Here is a 24,167-nt window from a genome sequence, read left to right on the forward strand (position 1 = left end):
GTAGCAGCCTTCTGTTGTCCCCAGTTTGTATTTGTATTTGTGTTTTATTAGGGATCCCCATTAGCTGCTGCCAAGGCAGCAGTTACTCTTCCTGGGGTCAAAACACATCGAGACACTTACATTACACATAAAACAAAATATAAAACAGTACATCATATAACATCGCTACACCACTACATATCCACAACACAAAATGCACGATACCACCATACAACAATACCACAATGTACGTGTGTAGAGTGTGTGTGCTAGCGCCCGTGTGTGTATGCGTGTGTCTGTATCTGTGTGTGTGTCTCTTCACAGTCGACGCTGTTCAATAAGGTGTATTTTTATGTTTTGATTCTACTGCTTGCAGCAGTTACCTGATGTGGAATAGAGTTCCATGTAGTCATGGCTCTATGTAGTACTGTGCGCCTCCCATAATCTGTTCTGGACTTTGGGATTGTGAAGAGACCTCTGGTGGCATGTCTTGTGGGGTATGCATTGGTGTCTGAGCTGTGTGCTAGTAGTTTAAAACAGACAGCTCGGTGCATTCAGCTTGTCAACACTTCTTACAAAAACAAGTAGTGATGAAGTCAATCTCTCCTCCACTTTGAGCCATGAGAGATTGACATGCATATCATTAATGTTAGCTCTCCGTGTACATTTAAGGGCCAGCTGTGCTGCCCTGTTCTGAGCCAATTGGGATTTTCCTAAGTCCCTCTTTGTGATAACACGACTGAACAGTAGTCCAGGTGCGACAAAACTAGGGCCAGTAGGAACTGCATTGTTGAAAGTGTTGTTAAGAAGGCAGAGCAGCGCTTTATTATAGACAGACTTCTCCCCATCTTAGCTACTGTTGTATCAACATGCTTTGACCATGACAGTTTACAATCCAGGGTTACTCCAAGCAGTTTAGTCACCTCAACTACTCAATTTCCACATTATTCATTACAAGATTTAGTTGAGGTTTAGGGTTTAGTGAATGATTTGTCCCAAATACAATGCTTTTAGTTTTTGAAATATTTAGGACTAACTTATTCCTTGCCACCCATTCTGAAACGAACTGCAGCTCTTTGTTAAGTGTTGCAGTCATTTCAGTTGCTGTAGTAGCTGACGTGTTAAGTGTTGAGTCATCCGCATACATAGACACACTGGCTTTACTCAAAGCCAGTGGCATGTCGTTAGTAAAGTTTGAAAAAAGTAAGTAAGGGGCCTAGACAGCTGCCCTGGGGAATTCCTGATTCTACCTAGATTATGTTGGAGAGGCTTCATTAAAGAACACCATCTGTGTTCTTTTAGACAGGTAACTCTTTATCCACAATATAGCAGGGGGTGTAAAGCCATAACACATACGTTTTTCCAGCAGCAGACTATGAACGATAATGTCAAAAGCCGCACTGAAGTCTAACAAAACAGCCCCCACAATCTTTTTATTATCAATTTCTCTCAGTCAATCATCAGTAATTTATGTAAGTGATGTGCTTGTTGATTGTCCTTCCCTATAAGCATGCTGAAAGAATGTTGTCAATTTGTTTACTGTAAAATAGCATTGTATCTGGTCAAATACAATTTTTCCCAAAAGTTTACTAAGGGTTGGTAACAGGCTGATTGGTCAGCTATTTGAGCCAGTATTTTTAGGTAGTGGAATTACTTTTGCTTCCGTCCAGGCCTGAGGGCACACACTTTCTAGTAGGCTTAAATGGAAAGATATGGCAAATAGGAGTGGCAATATCGTTCGTTATTATCCTCAGTAATTTTCCACCTAAGTTGTCAAACCCCGGTGGCTTGTCATTGTTGATAGACAATGGAATCCAAAATTACAATGCTTGTCTTTCATAATTTGATCAGTTATACTTGGGTGTGTAGTGTCAGCGTTTGTTACTGGCATGTCATGCCTAAGTTGGCTAATCTTGCCAATTAAAAAATAATTAAAGTAATTGGCAACATCAGTGGGTTTTGTGAATGATGGAGCTGAGTTTGCCTTTTTACCCAGAATTTCATATAAGGTGCTCTAGAGCTTTTTACTATCATTCTTTATATCATTTATCTTTGTTTCATAGTATAGTTTAGTCACATGATTTCTCAATTTGCAGTACGTTTGTCAATCGGTTGTGCAGCCAGACTTATTTGCCATTCCTTTTGCCTCATCCCTCTCAACCATAAAATGTTTCAATTCCTCATCAATCCACGGGGATTTAACATTTTCTTAATGGGTGCATGCTTATCAGTAACTGGAATAAGCAATTTCATAAATGTGTCAAGTGCAGCGTCTGGTTGCTCCTCATTACACACCACAGACCAACAAATATTATTTACATCAACAACATAGGAATAACTACAAAACGTATTGTATGACCTCTTATACACTATATTAGGCCCAGCCTTTGGAACTTTGGTTTTCCTAGATATGACTACTATTTTGTGATCACTACATCCAATGGATCTGGATACTGCTTTCAAGCTAATTTCCTAAGCATTAGTAAAGATGTGATCAATATATGTTGATGATTTCGTTCCTGTGCTGTTTGTAACTACCCTAGTAGGTTGACTGATAACCTGAACCAGGTTGCAGGCACTGGTTACAGTTTGAAGCTTTTTCTTGAGTGGGCAGCTTGATGAAAGCCAGTCAATATTTAAATCACCCAGAAAATATATGTCTCTGTTGATATCACATGCATTATCAAGCATTTCACACATGTTATCCAGATACTGACTGTTAGCACTTGGTGGTCTATAGGAGCTTCCCACAAGAATGGGCTTTAGGTGAGGCAGATAAAACTGTAGCCATATAACAGTATTTAACATGAGATCCTCTCTAAGCTTTACAGGAATGTGGTTCTGAATATAAACAGCAACACTTCCACCATTGGCATTTCTGTCTTTTCTGTAGATGTTATAACCATGTATTGCTACCACTGTATCATCAAAGGTATTATCGAAGTGAGTTTCAGAGATAGTCAGAATATGAAATTATGAGAAGAGCAGGCAAGGGAAACAGTACAGGTGGCTACTGGTAAGCGCAGCCACACAGCCAGTGTTTTTGTTCATACCACTCCTGTTTAAAACGATCTGATGATTTTCTGTCCGTTCCTCTGTTGAAGGTCAGGAAGCCAGCTGTATAGTATCCATTTTGTCAGGTTGTTTTTACTCGCTATCTAGCTTCCTTACTCAGTTTACGAGATGAGCGCCAAATTATGTAGACACGCCCAAATAAGCAGTGCTTTTCCCACACAGCTTGTTTAAGCCTTAAAGGCAATACGCATGCGCAAAATATGAAATCTGCACAATGCAACGAAGTAAGCTAGTATAAGCAGCGAGGCCTATACCTACCCTGTCCATCAACATGACTGCAGTCAGGAAATGCGGCACGTCAACGATTTGAATGGATGGGAAGGTAGGCTCAGATCGACAAGAGCTTCTGATGCAGTTTTAGCACATTTTGGGATTTTGAGCATAAAAAGATGTGACACATTGAGAAAAAACATTACATAAAAAAAGGCAATTTTGTATATAATTTATTTTTTATTTTGCTTTTGAGAACAGCTTATTGATGTCACTTGTTAAATCCACTTCGATCAGTGTAGATGAAGGGGTGGAGACAAGTTAAAGAAGGATTTTTAAACCTTGAGACAATTGAGAGATTGTGTATGTGTGCCATTGGTAGTAGGTGCCAGTCGTACCGGTTTGAGTGTGTCAAGAACTGCAACGCTGCTGGGATTTTCATGCTCAACAGTTTCCTGTGTGAATCAAGAATGGTCCACCACCCAAAGGACATCCAGCCAACTTGACACAACTGTGGGAAGCATTGGAGTCAACATGGGCCAGCATCCCTGTGGAACGCTTTCGATACCATGTAGAGTCCATGCCCCGACAAATTGAGGCTGTTTTGAGGGCAAAAGGAAGGTGTTCAATATTACTCAATATTAGGAAGGTGTTCATAATGTTTTGTACACTCAGTGAAGATAGTGAGTGTCTATAGATAGTGAGTGTCTATAGATAGTGAGTGTCTATAGCGAGTGAGTGTCTATAGATAGTGAGTGTCTATAGAGAGTGAGTGTCTGTAGAGAGTGAGTGTCTGTAGATAGTGAGTGTCTATAGAGAGTGAGTGTCTCTAGATAGTGAGTGTCTATAGATAGTGAGTGTCTATAGAAAGTGAGTGTCTGTAGCTAGTGAGTGTCTGTAGATAGTGAGTGTCTGTAGATAGTGAGTGTCTATAGAGAGTGAGTGTCTGTAGAGAGTGAGTGTCTGTAGATAGTGAGTGTCTATAGAGAGTAAGTGTCTGTAGATAGTGAGTGTCTGTAGATAGTGAGTGTCTATAGATAGTGAGTGTCTATAGAGAGTGAGTGTCTGTAGCTAGTGAGTGTCTGTAGATAGTGAGTGTCTATAGAGAGTGAGTGTCTGTAGATAGTGAGTGTCTGTAGATAGTGAGTGTCTGTAGATAGTGAGTGTCTGTAGATAGTGAGTGTCTATAGAGAGTGAGTGTCTGTAGATAGTGAGTGTCTGTAGATAGTGAGTGTCTGTAGATAGTGAGTGTCTATAGAGAGTGAGTGTCTGTAGATAGTGAGTGTCTATAGAAAGTGAGTGTCTGTAGATAGTGAGTGTCTATAGATAGTGAGTGTCTACAGAGAGTGAGTGTCTGTAGATAGTGAGTGTCTACAGAGAGTGAGTGTCTGTAGATAGTGAGTGTCTGTAGATAGTGAGTGTCTACAGAGAGTGAGTGTCTGTAGATAGTGAGTGTCTATAGATAGTGAGTGTCTGTAGATAGTGAGTGTCTGTAGATAATGTCTATAAATAGTGTCTATAGATAGTGCCCACTTTCTTGCAAAATGTTTGTTAACATGCCTTTTCTCAGGCCAGTGATGTTTGAGAAACAGACGTGGCTTCTATTCACCAGGCCGTTGGCAGCAGTAGCAGTGCTGCCTGCTATAGCACTACTAAACCATAGGGAACCAGTGGGGCTCCCACTCACTGCAACAACCTCTCCACTTATGGAGGGCCTGAGTGGAGTCCAGCAGAATAAAGAGCCCTGTCTGTGTGGCTGCCATGATTCACAGGAAGTACTTCCCCATTCCCCAGCCGCAATGTGTTTGGCCTCCTCCCACCCTCACGCTGCGCTTGCCGTCTGACTAGAAGACTCAGACAAATGGCTGGTGTCAGGGTTGAGTGTAGATGTGGTGTGGAATCAAGCGCAGGACACACAGAGACTTCGTACTAACGTCTTTAGTGAAGACAAAAGGAACAAGCCAAACACGGCTAAATACAACCTGGTAGGCAAGCGAACTTTACGCACACCGGTAAAGTACAAACAAAAGGCACACACTGTGCGGAACTCTCTTCAAAAACAAAACAGAGAATAAACGAACTAGCATCCCAAAATGACATGAACAATTACACACAACACATGACAAAACCCAAGAGAACTTATAGGACGCATAATTAACACTAACAAGGAACAGGTGTAACAAAACAGACAAAACCAAACAAACATCGAAACATAGAACGGTGGCAGCTAGTACTCCGGAGACGACGACTGCCGAAGCCTGCCCGAACAAGGAGAAGGAGCAGCCTCGGCCGAAACCGTGACAGCTGGATTAAGAGACGTAGTGTTGGTGTGACTCTCCCATTTCTCTTCCACATTTACATTTACATTTTAGTCATTTAGCAGACGCTCTTATCCAGAGCGACTTACAGTTAGCGCATACATTATTTTATCGAACCCACAACCCTGGCGTTGCAAACGCCATGCTCTACCAACTGAGCTACATCCCCTGCCGGCCATTCCCTCCCCTACCCTGGACGACATCTCCAAAGACATCTTCTTCCCCGTTATTTGTAATTCAGTTAGATTATTTTCCCGGGCTATTGTTAGCACCTGCCAGGGAAGACTGAATAGGAAAGGTGGTGGCAGGGAAATATGTTTAAATCAAATGCATGTGCACTATTTAGCACATACACTCAAGAAATTACAGAAATAACAAATAAACAAGATAAATCCGGTCCTATTTGGTTTAACAGTCGGATAAGCCTCTGCTTTTGCCTTCTCACGCAGACCAGCAAAAACCAGATCAACTCTGCATCGCGCCCCACATTTTTATTTCATTTTATGCTTAAAACTACTTCTTAGTAAGGGTTTTCCATAAACTGCTGGGTTTTAAGCTGCATTAATTTTGGCTATATTTTTCCCTCTTACCTTATCTTTTTTGGGGGGAGGGTGGGATAAAATGTGCTAAAATGTGCTTACAATTTCTGTGGAGTTTCGAGCAACAGGGCTCGGTATATGAAAAGAAGAGAGATTATGTGCTGCTTTATCCACTGAACAGAATATAAGGAGATGAATTCTTCCTCCCTCCTTTTTCCGCCCTTCTCTCCCTCTCATTCTCTCCTCAACCTTTCTCTCCCACTCATTTGTTTCGCACCATCTTGTTTTCACTCTCAGTTCCCTCTCACATTTGTTCTCGCCCTTTCTCTCTCTCTCTCACTCTGACCCTGGATCAACATCTCTGAGATGGATATAAAGGCTTTCATTCCTGCTGCTCCATTTGCTGATTACATCACCTGGTTGGGGAAGATAATTGACAGGGTCAGGGCTAGGGGAGTGAGGGGGCTGGAGGTAGGAGGGAGGGCTGGGGCTCGAGCTAGGCTAGGGCTGAGGTGTGAGGGGGGCTGAGGCTGGGGTATAGGGCTGGGGCCTGGGAGTGGGCTGGGGCTACATGGGGCTGGGGGCTGAGATTGGGGGCTGGGGAAGTGAGCTGCAAGGTGACCATGTAGCCTACAATGTGACAGACTGCTAATATAATGGCAGCTACGGTAGTACATTAGGTTAGCTCTTCATCTGGTTTAGGAGACAGCTGTTCACTCTCTCTCCTGGGAAACAGGGTGATATGTGTATAGGAGGCACCCAGCACTGTGCGCTGTTCTCTCTCCCACATCAACACTCAGTGGTTGACTGATAGAAGGCCCTTAGACATGACATCCAACAAGTCCTCCTGGGAGATACAGTACATAGATAACAATGGGTCATGATAATAAAGATGGATGCAATTAGGGGGCGAAATGACAGGCAGGCAGGAAGTAGAGAATGGAGATCCAGCTACATGTAGTCAGGGGGATAAGAGCAGGCTGCAGAGCAGTCTGTGGGTGCATCTGAAATGGCACACTATTTTATGGGCCCTGGTCGAAAGTAGTGCACTATTTATATAGAATAGGGTGCCATTTCGGATGCCCTGTGTTCTCCTCTGGTAGGCCTATGGACTGTGCATAGTGGTCCTTTTTGTTTTTGTGGAGGGCACAGTGAGTTGCTGACTGTGCTGCCTGCGGAGTATCCTTGTGGAGTCTTTTATTCCCCCGAGCAGGTAACTAACGTGCCATGCTCTGTTCTGCCTATACTCTGCTCTGGGGAGGGACTCTGCAGTGTGTGAAGGACTCTGTGAGCTGCGACCAGGGACAAGGACAGGGACAGGGACACTCTGCCTCTCTCCACTGGTGGCGCCAGCCAGCAGCACCTTTAATAGGAAATAAATAGTAATATGCTACTGGGGTGCTGGGCGTTGGAGAGAGTCCTCTCCGACTCCTTCAAACGTTCAGTCTCCCTTGTACTGCTGTTTATTCTGCAGAGTGGCTTCTTTGATTAGATTGTTGTTATTCATAAGAGATAAAGATTGAGTATCCAAAACGTGATAAATATTTTGGATGGGCTTATTGCTTGCTGTCTAGCTTTGTTGTATAGCTTTGTTTTATTATGGGGTCTTAGTATTTGTCTTTGGAAGTGGTTCATTTTTCATGAATAAGCGGTACATTGCATGTGTTTTCCAGTCACTGGTCACAGTGGAGGTCATTATGCGCTTGACAGTTACCAGAATGCATTCTCAATCTATATGTAAAAGGATTGGACTCTTCTTAGCTGTCGAATCCCAGAATATATTAACTCTGACTTTAATGTAGACAAGGCCTTAGACAGTATAGATCTCTACCAGCTCCAGCATCAGAGGTCAAACCTGTCTCTGCTCTGGAGTTTAGGAGCAGCTGGGAGACTCTTACAGAACAGGGTTTTTTAGCTGGATGAAAATCCTGCAATGGTCCATCATCACCTGGCTATTGTAATCTTATTAATGGTATTATTCATATGTTTTGCAGTATTAGGAAAGGGCCGTTCCTTTCATTAGATTCCCCCATTCTCTATTCTTTATGTTGGTGTTTAGTAAATGGTCTGTTTTTCCTCACTCCAAGGTTGAGGAGATTTGGTGCTTTCTCTCCGGTGAATTCTTCTTACGATAGCGGCAGTGCTCAGGACTGATAAAAAAACGGTCCGTCTCACCTAAAAATAGCCACCTTCGACCGTGTAGCCCCAGTGTCAGTGATGTGCTCGTAGTGAGCCCGCCGGCTGTGCTTAGCAAAGTCAGTGCCGTCATGGCAGTTCATCGGAGCGGGGTGTCAACAAAAATAGGATTAACCCTTTTAACCCGATTCTCTCCTGGACACTTCAATTTCCTCCTGTTATTGTCTCATAGTGTGCCAACTGGCCCAAAGGAGAACTGTCTTGCACAATGGCTATGTGTGTGTGTGTGTTGTCCTTGTATTAGACTAACATGCTTCATTTTCACTCATCACTCGCCTGTCAGAAGAGGCCTAAGGGTTCATGGATTCCCGCCACTGCACACACCAACACACACAAACATGCGCACACACACACACACACACACAGTCAAGCCAACTGTTCACTGTCCCCGTAGTACAGTAGTGACACCCCTAAGACGGGTTAGAGTACCCAGTGGCCAGTGGTCAAATTGATGTAGGCGGTCTCATGTGACATGGGGCAATATCCTCAGGCAGATGGTGAGTCAGCACTTCTGACGAGGACTCCTCATCCTCACACAAAACAGCCTCTCACAAGAATGAGGGAAAGGAGAGAAAAACCACACAAAACAAGGAAATGAATTATTCAAGAGGGGAACTACTTTTCATATTCATAAATAGATCAACATCAATCATTCAATCAGCCAGAATCACATTTACAGTGAATGATTGTGCTGCTGCTCTCTGGGAAGGAAGAGCGGGGAGGAACAGGAACACATTGTTGTTCTGCTGTCCTCATTCAGTCTGACGCCATGCCGAATGAAGGGGAGCAAACACACACACACACAAACACACACACACACACCGCTCCTCATGGCTGTCTCTGTCTGCAAGGCTAGTGTATCTGACATGACAGACAACCTACCTGGATGCCTTGCCATCACTCTCCCAGCGTGTCTGCCAACAGGTAGAGACGGCACCCCGCGGGCAACGCACGCACGCACACACACACACACACACACACACCTTTATGCCTTTTCAACATGTTCATATTGGGTGATAGGAGTGTGAATACGTCCAGTACTCTAGCCCTCTGTGGGTGATATCAGAGCCCCAGTATGACGGTGACACCAGGATGGGCTACTGTGGCCCCAGGTAGCTATCTCCAGGACAGGGTGGTGAGTGGGAGAGAGGTTTATCTTGTAGCAGGAGGCACTCTGAGGGTAAAAACATGGATCTGCAGTCCTTGGTCACTTCCCAGGAGAGCAGATGGTGTGGTGTGTACCGTACCTCTGTCTCTCTAGACGAGCAGGCATGGAAATGTCACGGGTCTGTCGTCATGACAGTGAGCAGTCCCTCCCCAGCACTATAACAATTCAGGTGTAAGCTATGCAACTCCCTCTCTATCGCTCCCTCCCTCTCTGGATCTCTCTCTCTCCTCCCTCAAACTCTCCCTCTCTCTGTGGCTCTCTCCCTCTCTCTCTCCCTCTCTCTCTCTCTATCTCTCTCTCTATCTCTCTATCTCTCTCCCTCTCTCTCTACACCGCAGCAGTGTACCCCTGCCTACACTGATATCACCATGAAGGACGCTGCCTTTTGTTTTATAAAGGGAAAAGCTATCAATCCACAAGTCAGACAGACAGACATAGAGATAGGGATTTTGTGCCTTTGCAATGTTCGTCCACCACCCTGCCCAGCCCTGCGCTCACTGCTCAGTCTATCTATATTTATAGAACAATATTCCTCTATGTCAGGATCCCAATGCATAATAAAACACAGTAAATGGATCCCTGCTATGTTTAGGTGGGCTGACCTCCATTAGAACGCAATAGCAAGCGTGAAAAGGAAAAATAGCGCACCCACACACACACAGAGAGATAACTCTTGCACATTTACACAGAACCAGATGTGTAATTGATTCTTGAATAGAAATACCAATAGCTACACTACATGACCAAAAGTATGTGGACACCTGCTCGTCGAACATCTCATTCCAAAATCATGTTCATTAATATGGAGTTGGTCCCCCCTTTGCTGCTATAACATCCTCCTCTCTTCTGGGAAGGCTTTCCACTAGATGTTAGAACAAAGTTGGAAGCACAGAATCGTCTAGAATGTCATTGTATGCTGTAGCGTTAAGATTTCCCTTCACTGGAACTAAGGGGCCTAGCCCGAACCATGAGAAACGGCCCCAGACCATTACTCCTCCTCCACCAAACTTTACAGTTGGCACTATGCATTCGGGCAGGTAGCGTTTTCCTGGCATTCGCCAAACCCAGATTCGTCCGTCGGACTGCCAGATGGTGAAGCGTGATTCATCACTCCAGAGAACACATTTCCACTGCTCCAGAGTCCAATGGCGGCGAGCTTTACTCCACTCCAGCCGATGGCATTGCACATGGTGATCTTAGGCTTGTGTGTGGCTGCTCGGCCATGGAAAACCCATTTCATGAAGCTCCAGACAAACAGTTATTGTGCTGACATTGCTTCCAGAGGCAGTTTAGTACTCAATAGTGAGTGTTGCAACCGAGGACAGACGAGTTTTACGCTCTACGCGCTTCAGCACTCAGCGGTCCCGTTCTGTGAGCTTGTGTGGCCTACCACTTTGCGGCTGAGCCACAACATATCATCGTGTGCCTCCAAGTTTACTTCGATATGATGGTTATTATATCAATATTTGCGCATAAAGGCATTTCTACCGGTATTTCTCGTATAATACATTTTACAGACACAAAAAGATCCCACCTTGTCTAGCGTGTTTTGTTTTGTCGACATTTGGAAAGTTTACCGAACAAAAAAGCTGTTTCCATCATGCCTGTCTTGAATTTCTTTATCCAACATGTTCTTTACTCGCATAAAAAGGTTGGATGGAAACCTGGTTAGTTGCTAGATTTCCATCCAGTTGGAGACAGATGGTAGTGGGAATACTCTAAAGTCAGCATATAAACAATATGCACATTTTCCTATGAAATTTTCCCATCAAATTATTTTTATTTGTCAAATGCCAGCCAAGCATCGATCATCATGTCACCAGAATAAGACCCTCAATATCTATTGGAAAGGAGCATCAAGCTCATCACCGTGCACTTTCACCATCCTGTGAAGTTCATCATAACTTATTTCATCTTTAGCCTAATAAACAGCATGCTTTTCCGAGTCGTAGTGGGAGGACCACACAACATATCATTGCGTGCCTCCAAGTTGACTTATTATATCAATATTTGCACATAAAGGCATTTCCAACGCCATTTCTTGCATAATTAATGATACCAACACAAAAAGATCCCACCTTGTCTAGCATGTTTTGTTTTGTCGACATTTGGAAAGTTTACCGACAAATTTGCTGTTTCCATCGGGCCTGTCGTGAAATGTTTTCTCCGACCCTCGCATAACAAGGTTGGATGGAAACGTGGTTGTTTGTTCCACAATATTTCCATCATGGGTCACAACCTTCATCACCACGGTTGTGAATCTCTGACATTGAGGAGACCTAGAGACTTGAGGTATTGGAAGACAGACACATGGTTGATGTCTGTAGTAGGCTATAGTATGTACAGTACATGTCCAGAGGCTTGGGAAGGCTGTTGAACACAAATCCCCATTACTTCATCCTAGGGAACAGGTGGAGTTCACACAGGTGTGTGTCCCCTCTCTTGGCCCCAGGCCCTCTCAGGGGATCCTGACAGTAGCTTGCATACCCCTCCATCCCTCTCTCTGAGGCCCAGTAAGCATGTGGAGGAGCCCTCCTCCCCTGCCTCTCCACAGCCTACCCATGTCTCTTCTCAGCTTCCTCTCTCTCTCTGTTCAAATAGACAAGACAGTCTGCCAGCTGGGCTTTTTCTACTTCCTGATGTCTGTGTTTGTTTCTTCACGACCTAGTTTAAACTAACAGTCAAGTCCTCTGAGGTCACCATGAAACTGGCAGAAAAGTGGCGAGGACAATGAGCAGGTGTTGGTACGAAAATAAATGGATATATTAGCACATAGTGTTTGCAGCGGCTTTAAGGGCCGTTGGTGCACCTCCAGCCCGTTAGCAAGCTGTTTTGTTTTCATGATGTCAACTCACACACATCTTCCTGACATGGGGAATACGAGGGAATGGGAAGAATTCGAAGAGTAAATGTCATTACACGTGTACATGTTATTTCCTTTGAAGTTTTGTCTTGTCCTCTTGGGCTTTAAATCTTAACATGAGCAAACACAGTGGCAGAAATGTATTTCTAAATATAAATCTGCTTGACAAGAAACTGAAACCGTGGAAACCCTTTTACTTTGAAGAATTCCAATTACTGTCACTGTTTCGTGTGTCAGTGTGTCAGCGAGAGGGGGTTTAGTGTGTGTCAGTGTGTGTGTGTGTGCGTGTGTGTGTGGGAGAGAGTGTGTGTGTGTGTGCACGTATGTGTGTGTGTATTTATGGTTTTTGTCAACCATAATCCATGGCACAATGCGGCTCAACTGTCTTAGACATCTCTGTGTGTAATATCCCTGTAATTAATGTTTATTTCAAAGTAATGTAATGTGTCCATAGACAGGCAGCACAGTGATCTCAGAGGCAATTGGAATGTTCATCTCCACTGAGAGCCATCACAGCCAAGCAAACATCAACATAGAGAATTGAATATTTTTCATTTTTTCTGGGTCTCTGCTTTAAATTGGTTTTGCTCTGAGATGGATTTTTATGGGGCCAGTTAAACTTGAGTGGTTAAATCATCCTTCCCTACCCACAAGAACCAGTTCACAATGCGGGACCCTCTCCCTCGATGCAATCTATAGAGCACCAAGGATACTGTATATCCTCCTTTATACAACACTACCAATCTGGATTCAATTACAAAGCGGGCAGAGAGTGTAATTTATAACCAAACTGTGCGACTGGGAAGATGGACAAGGTCACGCCACACTTTGTAATCAACATTTAAGCCTCATTTACCTTTTTTAATGTGCACCCAGCAACCACAAGCAGGAAGCAAATAGGTTATGCATCAAGACAGACTGGGAGATGAAGGCAAGGCTGCAACTGTGTGTCATTACTCCTTCATGAGAGCCACAGTAGGATACCATGTGAACACATGTTGTGACAGCCATGAGTCACACAGGTTCAAACTGGCCGTATCTGGGATTTAGTTTAATTAAAAATGGCATATAATTATTTTTTAAAGGCCTTCAAAGACTTAGATTTAGTGGCTGGTCAAGACACATGGCCATAGTGTACACAATCCTAAACCACATTAATTATTGAAAAGGTTGGATGTCAGTGGTGGTACAGTGAGGGAAAAAAGTATTTGATCCCCTGCTGATTTTGTACGTTTGCCCACTGACAAAGACATGATCAGTCTATAATTTTAATGGCAGGTTTATTTGAACAGTGAGAGACAGAATAACAACAACAAAAATCCAGAAAAACGCATGTCAAAAATGTTATAAATTGATTTGCATTTTAATGAGGGAAATAAGTATTTGACCCCCTCTCAATCAGAAAGATTTCTGGCTCCCAGGTTTCTTTTATACAGTTAACGAGCTGAGATTAGGAGCACATCGCCAAGCAGCTTGGTGAGAAGGTGACAACAGTTGGTGCGATTATTCACAAATGGAAGAAACTCAAAATAACTGTCAATCTCCCTCAGCCTGGGGCTCCATGCAAGATCTCACCTCATGGAGTTGCAATGATCATGAGAACGGTGAGGAATCAGCCCAGAACTACATGGGAGGATCTTGTCAATGATCTCAAGGCAGCTGAGACCATAGTCACCAAGAAAACAATTGGTAACACACTATGCCGTGAAGGACTAAAATCCTGCAGCGCCCGCAAGGTCCCCCTGCTCAAGAAAGCACATATACAGGCCCATCTGAAGTTTGCCAATGAACATCTGAATGATTCAGAGGAGAACTGGGTGAAAGTGTTGTGGTCAGATGAGACCAAAATCGAGCTCTTTGCCATCAACTCAACTCGGCGTGTTTGGAGGAGGAGGAATGCTGCCTATTACCCCAAGAACACCATCCCCACCGTCAAACATGGAGGTGGAAACATTATGCTTTGGGGGTGTTTTTCTGCTAAGGGGACAGGACAACTTCACCTCATCAAAGGAACGATGGACGGGGCCATGTACCGTCAAATCATGGGTGAGAACCTCCTTCCCTCAGCCAGGGCATTGAAAATGGGTCATGGATGGGTATTCCAGCATGACAATGACCCAAAACACACGGCCAAGGCAACAAAGGAGTGGCTCAAGAAGAAGCACATTAAGGTCCTGGAGTGGCCTAGCCAGTCTCCAGACCTTAATCCCATAGAAAATCTGTGGAGGGAGCTGAAGGTTCGAGTTGCCAAACGTCAGCCTCAAAACCTTAATGACTTGGAGAAGATCTGCAAAGAGGAGTGGGACAAAATCCCTCCTGAGATGTGTGCAAACCTGGTGGCCAACTACAAGAAACGTCTGACCTCTGTGATTGCCAACAAGGGTTTTGCCACCAAGTATTAAGTAATGTTTTGCAGAGGGGTCAAATACTTATTTCCCTCATTAAAATGCAAATCAATTTATAACATTTTTGACATGCGTTTTTCTGGATTTTGTTGTTGTTATTCTGTCTCTCACTGTTCAAATAAACCTGCCATTAAAATTATAGACTGATCATGTCTTTGTCAGTGGGCAAACGTACAAAATCAGCAGGGGATCAAATACTTTTTTCCCTCACTGTATAAAGCAGTTCAGTACAGTACAGTCTATGTGATCTTCTTTTCTCCTAAATCCTCTCTACCCAATTCCTGTCTCTCCCAGGTGCTGCTGGAGTTGACTATACTGCTACTGATAGGGATGTTGATCAGGTTCCCCACTATGTGGTTCCTCCTGTTCTCTCTCAGGTTCTAAGCCATCTGTGGTTCTTCCTGTTCTCGCTCAGGTTCTAAGCCGTCTGTGGTTCCTCATGTTCTCTCTCAGGTTCTAAGCCATCTGTGGTTCTTCCTGTTCTCGCTCAGGTTCTAAGCTGTCTGTGGTTCCTCATGTTCTCGCTCAGGTTCTAAGCCGCCTGTGGTTCCTCATGTTCTCGCTCAGGTTCTAAGCCGTCTGTGGTTCCTCATGTTCTCTCTCAGGTTCTAAGCTCTCTGTGGTTCCTCATGTTCTCTCCCAGGTTCTAAGCTCTCTGTGGTTCCTCATGTTCTCTCCCAGGTTCTAAGCTCTCTGTGGTTCCCCCTATTCTCTTCCATGTTCTAAGCTCTTTGTTGTTCCTCCTGTTCTAGGTTCTACTGGGACCTGACCATGCTGCTGCTGATGGTGGGGAACCTGATCGTCATCCCGGTGGGCATCACCTTCTTCAAGGACGAGCACACGCCCCCCTGGATCATCTTCAACGTGATCTCAGACACCTTCTTCCTCATGGACCTGGTGCTCAACTTCCGCACGGGCATCGTCAAGGAGGACAACACAGAGATCATCCTGGACCCACAACAGATCAAGATCAAGTACCTGAGGAGCTGGTTCGTGGTAGACTTCATCTCCTCCATACCTGTGGACTACATCTTCCTCATCGTGGAGACGCGCATCGACTCAGACTTCTACAAGACGGCCCGGGCGCTGAGGATCGTCCGCTTCACCAAGATCCTCAGCCTGCTCAGACTGCTCAGACTGTCCAGGCTCATCAGATACATCCACCAGTGGGAGGAGGTAGGGTACTGTAGGAGGGTGTTCGTACATACGTGCGTGTGAGAGTATTATAATCCATAGTATATCTACCAAACACAGAATACCTACACATGAACACAGACCGTCTTTACTACAGTCGACTGTCCTCTATAGAGTATAGCTCCTCGGAGAGAGATAACGTTGTTTACTGAGATCCATAATGTATTACCTTTCCCCTGGGGTTGGGCTAGAGGAAGCTACTCTAGCTAGCTGTGTCTGATTAGATCCACTAGTGAGGCAAGGTGAAGAGGCTTTTTGCTTTACCTCATCCACCAGTGAGATGATGAAGAGAGAAACGTTGATTACTGTTCTGTGCAGCATCAGTCTATCTACCAGTCTGACGAAGGGAGTCCAGAGAGAGAGAGAGAGAGAGAGAGAGCCTCTGCTGCTGCTGAAATACAGGGATGATTATAATTGCCATAATAATTAGAAATGTTCCCGTCCCTCCCTGGGTGTATCCTTGAGCACTGTCCCAGAAGTAAGAGGTGCAAAGTGAAGCAGCAGAGCCCAGCAGGAGATGCATTCATTCAGTCATTAAGGAGACAGAGACACTCCTCCACCACCAAGACAGCAGGGCACACACAGACCCAGGCACTGCCACAGTGAATTTACATACCAAAAAGGGTTCTTCAAATGGTTCTCCTATGGGGACAGCCGAAGAATCCTTCTATTCTAGATAGCACCCTTTTTTCAGAGTGTGGAGTATCGGGGGGTATATTTTACATTAGTTATCTTTTGTTTTGTTTTTAGTCTCATCCTTCAGTGTGGAGTACTGTTTGTAACATTGAAATGTTTGTCAGGACAGGTTCCCTCGCTCTCTCTCTCTCTTCTACAGTACCACTTAGACAGAATGATTGTGTCCATCCCTATAAGGTATTTTGATCACGGCTCTATTCAGCTCTCAAAACCAACTGAGGCTCTCTCTTTCACAGTTGTTGCAAAATGCCTTAAAATCCCTGCTGGGTGTGTTCACCTGAGAGTTTTACTTTGCATGAACAATGGGGGGAGTTTGAATAGCTGGTTGATTGCCAAACAAACCACAACACTAAACCACACCATACCCAGGGGCATTTTAAAAGGTGCTTTTCAACCACATTGACAGACAGTTTGAGGCAGCATACCACTCAGGTTGTGATATATACATCAAAGAGGCAGCCTTGCTAGTAAATAAATATCATCACCATCACCATCTTTATGTCTTCCTGTTAACTGGGAACTGTAACTGATAGGAGGGGCTAGCCAGTCACAAAGGCAGCTTCTATTTGAATGTGTGTGTGTGTGTGTGTGTGTGCGCGAGGCGTGCTGATCGGCGCTGGGTAGGCAGGCCCTGCCAAAGGCCAGCTCTGCCTCGGTGCTGGAACACTACAGTGGTAACCCCACAGAAATGTCATCTGTCATCTCCAAATAACTTGTCGACCACATCTTACCACCTGACTGACTTTTTGACTTTTTCGCGATGGCAACTACATTTCAAATTACATCATATTTTTAAAACTGCGTCACCATTTGAGCTTTTCGAATAATATATCTTCTTAAATTGCTGGAATTCATAGCTGAACTATTCCTATCTATTGGTAGCTGAAGAGCAATCCACAGCGCCATAGAACATACTGTACTTCCTGTTTAACTTGCAAGGTCTTGCATGTTGTTGACTCTGTTGCTTCCCCAGCACAGTGACATTGCTCATTGCTCTGTCATAGTTGGTCCTGGAGACGTCTGATGCATTGACCTGCTGAGTGAAGGAAGGCTTCATGTTCTCACCTGTCATAGTGAGCAGAAGATAAATAATAATAATAATAATATGCCATTTAGCAGACGCTTTTATCCAAAGCGACTTACAGTCGTGCGTGCATACATTTTTTTGTGTATGGGTGGTCCCGGGGATCGAACCCACTACCTTGGCGTTACAAGCGCCGTGCTCTACCAGCTGAGCTAAATGCCTCCCCATTGCAGCTCAGCCCCTAGTCTCCTCTAATCACAGATTATATTCTAACATCCAGGCCCACACACACCCTGACATTAAGGGTTAAATGAACCCCCTGGCTGTGGAGATGTCATGTGTTTTTATTTTCTGTGTGTGCATGTACCTGTGTGCTTACATGACTTGCTACTGTAACATGTGTTTAGGGGCAGATTCTCAAGTCTTGATTGGTGCCCGTAGTCAACTATGACCCTTTGTTGCAGGGCACAAAGGACTTCCCATCCTATCAAATCAGCATCACAAGTTTTAAACAGCTATCTATTAAACCACCGCAACATTAACTAACCAATAATACACACTAACAGAATAAAAACATTGATTTAAGATTCCCTTCCAAGACATAATAGCCGAGCGGGCTTAGTGAACTACAGTGTTTTACAGCTTACAAACAGGGTGGTTGGTGGTTGTGGTGGTGGGGGTGTGGCGGCGATAACACTGTCAAAGATAATGACATTCTAAGTGGTGTGCAGATATCCATCATATCAAAGGGAGGAGGCTGCAATCAGTGCCATGGCATCTCTCCTGTCTGTCCTCCTATCCCTATATATATCTGTCTAGACAGCTGGGCTGTACTCATTGTCATATTTCATTGGGATAAAAATAAGACGCTGGCCGAATATCCTCCTCATCGGAGTTGTCTCCTGTAGACAAACCCAGTGACTTGAATTAAATTAGTCAACATGTTATTAAATCAACCTCAAACGAATGCACTAATGACTAATCTGTGAGAGTGGCTCCCATGCCAGATGTCTTCAACATCACCATCCCCCCGCTTGCTGCTTTTAGCAGGGATGCAGAGGCATTTGGGGCCTTGATGAGGAAATAGTTTAAAAGCCAAAATTGTCAACGGCCTTATGTGGAAATAGTATAAAATCCAAAGCATCAAGCCCCAGATTTGGATTTTTATCTCAGTCAGCACTTAGCTGCACTTTATTTCGCCGAAAGAGAGAAAGAACATCCTTAAATACTTTTCAGACGAAGAGTTAACAAGAATAACATTAGTGGGCGGCGGTGGATCATTTTCAACATGGCAGACAATTCCACAGTGTTTTGAACTTGGTGTCAGGAGCTTTGGAGCACTACCATCTGTGTTTGTTGAGTGCATGGAGGCAGGGAGTCCATCTCTATTAATATTGGCATCTGGGATTGTTAAGATGGATGGCTTTTCTGCCCAACTGGCTGTGTGCAGGATGGAGTGGGGGAACGATCTGATATGCCACAGAAAGAAATCCCAAGGTGCTTTGATAAGAGTGAGCCACGTGGTCGCCAGGCAGGCAGGCACGCCGCGAGGGAGGGAAGGAGAGCATTTCCATTCATTTTCCACCTAATAAATCTGCACACACAAAATATGTAAATAATGCAAATCAGCCAATCAGGCCTCCACTTGGTGACCCGTACCTTGGCCAAGGACTGCTCTTTCACAGATAAGAAAGAAGAAAAGGTTTAATGGGGTATTATTGAGTGCACAATGAGGCTTGCCAGCAAGAGTGACAGGTCCTCAAGGCTGTCTGTGAATATGCCTTGTGTGATATTAATACCCACAGCAGGGCCCCTTAGAAGATTTCTGCATTAAAATGTGTAATCCGGCACGCACCCATCGATACTTCTCAGTAGGAAGCTGAATAAAGCATTCTGTGGCTTCCTCAAAAGCCCTCCAGGCCGGCTTGTATAGACAGCTGATGGAAGAGTGCCCCATGTGGTTCTCTCTCTCTCGCCCCCATTTTTTAATCTACACAACTCCTTTGTCTACCATTACAGTGTGGATGAGGGTCTGGCATTTTGTCAGGGCATTTTACTGTGTAGCCCATGTTGTCCCTTTATACTGAAATCCAGCCCAATGTTGAACTAAAATCAGAAAAGGGGGGTGGGTGGCAATGTGAAAGTGGCATCAGTGAAACAATAGGAGTGAGGGATTTTTCTTGGATTTGGTGGCGACACATGATGTCAAGCATTCATCATCATTAGCAGCCTGGACAGCAAACACCAGATGCCTCAGCATAGCATTACATTGGCTGTGTCTCACTTACAGACATATGCATCTATTCTCTCTCTCTCTCTCTCTCTCTCTCTCTCTCTCTCTCTCTCTCACCTGGACCACACTGTTCTCTCCCTCCATCTGTCTGAGATGACTCTGCAGCTGTGACTGTGACTTCCTGTGTGTCCCAGATAACTTCCTGACACATTCAGGTGTCTCCCTATTGATCAAATGGATGTCTTGTCTGGGCATGTCTGTCTTTCTGGACTGGGTCCTTGTTTTTTCACTGTAATGTCTCGGCCAATATGACTTTATTTAAATCTAAAAGAAACAAAACACAATTGATCCTTCCACGTTTACGATTTGTTTAGAAGACAACGATGATGCACATGTGAATATATGAAATGGTATAATTTTGTATTAATTTTCGTGTGATGCAATGTGCACTAGGTTGAATGTTTTTCATAATCATCTTGACCACAACACAGACACATAACAGTTAGATATGTCATTAGTTCTGTTGTAGACATTCCCTAGCTATTAACCGTAATAATGTAAGGGACATTGAAGGTCACCTAGGTGGTAAAAGCCTTGGTTTCAGGTGTTAGAGTAACATGGCTGCCAACGTGAGAACCCCTGCCCTTAAGATACCTTTGTGGAGTGTCTGGGTGCCCTCATCATTCATGGCTCTGTTGTTTACCCAGATAGTCATGCAGACAGGCTTATTGTATGTCCCTATCAATTAAAACAAAGAGGCCAGCCATCCATCATCCCTATAATGTGCTGTACTCTGCAATGCAGTGTGTGTGTCTGTGTGCGAACGTGTGTGTGTTTGTGGCTAAGCAGCGTGTTGTGACATGCAAGCAGCCCCAAATGGCTTTAGAAGCAAATGACAGTGAGCGCATGGTGCACAGTGTACCGCCCCAGCCCCTCCCCTGTAAATCTCTCATTAACACTTGGCAATTAGGCAGGGTCTCTTTGGGGGGGTCAACTTGCTTTGGTGTAGGACAGGGGTTGGCAACAGAGTGATTTTTTTTTTTTGCCACCTAAAGTTTTTAGTAAAAGACTGTAAAATCACCGGGAATTCAGCTAAAGAGAGATGTGATCGTGTCTCAGTGTAATCAAGGTATGAAATTATTTGAGAGAGAGAGATACATGAGTCCTCCTCCTTCTTTAGCCTCAAAATAATAAGCCTATAATAACCCTATATCGGAACAGATTTTTTTCCATTTAGTGGGAATGGGAATATTTTTGGGGTAATTGAGTTAAGGCTGAAAGAAGATATAGGCTAGGAAGATATATAGCTAGGAATCACCATCCCCACTGAAATGCACTATTTAAAGCCCCTGCTCTCTCTCACTGTCTCATTTGCCAGTACTATCTGGAGATTTGCATTGCATTATTCTGAGCAAGTCAGGAGAGCTTTATTCTCCATTCAGTGCAGAAGTTCAAAAAGTATTTTAAGGGCACATCCCTCAGGACACAGACGTCAATTCAACGTCTATTCCACGTTGGTTCAACGTCATTTCAGACGTGAAAAAAACATTGATTCAACCAGTGTGTGCCCAGTGGGATGGAACTTCTACAGGTACAGGGATTTGACAGTAGAGTTTTCTTTGTACAGTACTAGTAGTCTTGGACAGGTATTACTATCTCACCTACACTACCAGTCAAAAGTTTGGACACACCTACTCATTCAAGGTTTTCTTTATTTTAACTATTTTTCTACATTGTAGAATAATAGTGACGACATCAAAACTATGACATAACACATATGGAATCATGTAGTAAACAAGAAAAGGGGTTAAACAAATCAAAATACATTTTATATTTGAGAATCTTCAAATAGCCACCCTTTGCCTTGATGATGGCTTTGCACACTCTTGGCATTCTCTCAACCAGCTTCACCTGGAATGCTTTTCCAACAGTCTTGAAGGAGTTCCCACATATGCTGAGCACTTGTTGGCAGCTTTTCCTTCACTCTGCGGTCCGACTCATCCCAAACCATCTCAATTGGGTTGAGGTCAGGGGATTGTGGAGGCCAGGCCATCTGATGCAGCACTCCATCACTCCTTCTTGGTAATATAGCCCTTACACAGCCTGGAGGTGTGTTGGGTCATTGTCCTGTTAAAAAACAAATGATAGTCCCACTAAGCCCAAACCAGATGGGATGGCGTATTGCTGCAGAATACTGTGGCAGACATGCTGGTTAAGTGTGCCTTGAATTCTAAATAAATCATAGACGGTGTCACCAGCAAAGCATCCCCACACCATAACACCTCCTCCTCCATGCTTTACGGTGGGAACCACACATGCGGAGATCATCTGTTCACCCACACCACGTCTCACAAAGACACGGCGGTTGAAACCCAAAATCTCCAATTTGGACTCCAGACCAAAGGACACATTTCCACCGGTCTAATGTCCATTGCTCGTGTTTCTTGGCCCAAGCAGGTCTCTTCTTCTTATTGGTGTCCTTTAGTAGTGGTTTCTTTGCAGCAATTCGACCATGAAGGCCTGATTCACACAGTCCCCTCTGAACAGTTGATGTTGAGATGTGTCTGTGACTTGAACTCTGTGAAGCATTTATTTGGGCTGCAATTTCTGAGGCTGGTAACTCTAATGAACTTATCCTCTGCAGCAGAGGTAACTCTGGCTCTTCCATTCCTGTGGCAATCCAAATGAGAGCCAGTTTCAAATCAAATCAAATCAAATTGTATTGGTCACATGCGCCGAATACAACAGGTGCAGACATCACAGTGAAATGCTTACTTACAGCCCTTAACCAACAGTGCATTTATTTTTAACAAAAAAGTAAAAATAAAACAACAACAAAAAAAGTGTTGAGAAAAAAAAGAGCAGAAGTAAAATAAAATTACAGTAGGGAGGCTATATATACAGGGGGGTACCGTTGCAGAGTCAATGTGCGGGGGCACCGGCTAGTTGAGGTAATATGTACATGTGGGTAGAGTTAAAGTGACTATGCATAAATAATTAACAGAGTAGCAGCAGCGTAAAAAGGATGGGGTGGGGGGGCAGTGCAAATAGTCCGGGTAGCCATGATTAGCTGTTCAGGAGTCTTATGGCTTGGGGGTAGAAGCTGTTGAGAAGTCTTTTGGACCTAGACTTGGCACTCCGGTACCGCTTGCCGTGCGGTAGCAGAGAGAACAGTCTATGACTAGGGTGGCTGGAGTCTTTTACAATTTTGAGGGCCTTCCTCTGACACCGCCTGGTATAGAGGTCCTGGATGGCAGGAAGCTTGGCCCCAGTGATGTACTGGGCCGTACACACTACCCTCTGTAGGGCGTTGCGGTCGGAGGCCAAGCAGTTGCCATACCAGGCGGTGATGCAACCAGTCAGGATGCTCTCGATGGTGCAGCTGTAGAATTTTTTGAGGATCTGAGGACCCATGCCAAATCTTTTCAGTCTCCTGAGGGGGAATAGGCTTTGTCGTGCCCTCTTCACGACTGTCTTGGTGTGTTTGGACCATGATAGTTCGTTGGTGATGTGGACACCAAGGAACTTGAAGCTCTCAACCTGTTCCACTACAGCCCCGTCGATGAGAATGGGGGCGTGCTCAGTCCTCTTTTTTTTCCTGTAGTCCACAATCATCTCCTTTGTCTTGGTCACGTTGAGGGAGAGGTTGTTGTCCTGGCACCACACGGCCAGGTCTCTGACCTCCTCCCTATAGGCTGTCTCATCGTTGTCGGTGATCAGGCCTACCACTGTTGTGTCGTCGGCAAACTTAATGATGGTGTTGGAGTCGTGCCTGGCCATGCAGTCATGGGTGAACAGAGAGTACAGGAGGGGACTGAGCACGCACCCCTGAGGGGCCCCCGTGTTGAGGATCAGTGTGGCAGATGTGTTGTTACCTACCCTTACCACCTGGGGGCGGCCCGTCAGGAAGTCCAGGATCCAGTTGCAGAGGGAGGTGTTTAGTCCCAGGATCCTTAGCTTAGTGATGAGCTTAGAGGGCACTATGGTGTTGAATGCTGAGCTGTAGTCAATGAATAGCATTCTCACGTAGGTGTTCCTCTTGTCCAGGTGGGAAAGGGCAGTGTGGAGTGCAATAGAGATTGCATCATCTGTGGATCTGTTGGGGCGGTATGCAAATTGGAGTGGGTCTAGGGTTTCTGGGATAATGCTGTTGATATGAGCCATGACCAGCCTTTCAAAGCACTTCATGGCTACAGACGTCAGTGCTACGGGTCGGTAGTCATTTAGGCAGGTTATCTTAGAGTCCTTGGGCACGGGGACTATGGTG

The 24,167-nt window shown here is 44.6% G+C and overlaps 1 protein-coding gene across 1 annotated transcript in view; it reads left to right on the forward strand.

Annotated features, from left to right (window-relative positions):
- Positions 1–24,167, forward strand: part of LOC311128550 (potassium/sodium hyperpolarization-activated cyclic nucleotide-gated channel 4-like) — a gene marked incomplete at both ends in the record, with an annotated part of 72,910 nt that overhangs the window by 10,068 nt on the left and 38,675 nt on the right. The window contains one exon of the mRNA XM_084160738.1: positions 15,506–15,929. Within this exon, the coding sequence (XP_084016864.1) occupies positions 15,506–15,929 (424 nt within the window). The remainder of the gene's footprint in view (positions 1–15,505; positions 15,930–24,167) is intronic.

The sequence above is a fragment of the Coregonus lavaretus genome, assembly GCF_964263955.1.
Source record: "Coregonus lavaretus genome assembly, chromosome: 4".
NCBI classification, from domain to species: Eukaryota; Metazoa; Chordata; class Actinopteri; order Salmoniformes; family Salmonidae; genus Coregonus; species Coregonus lavaretus.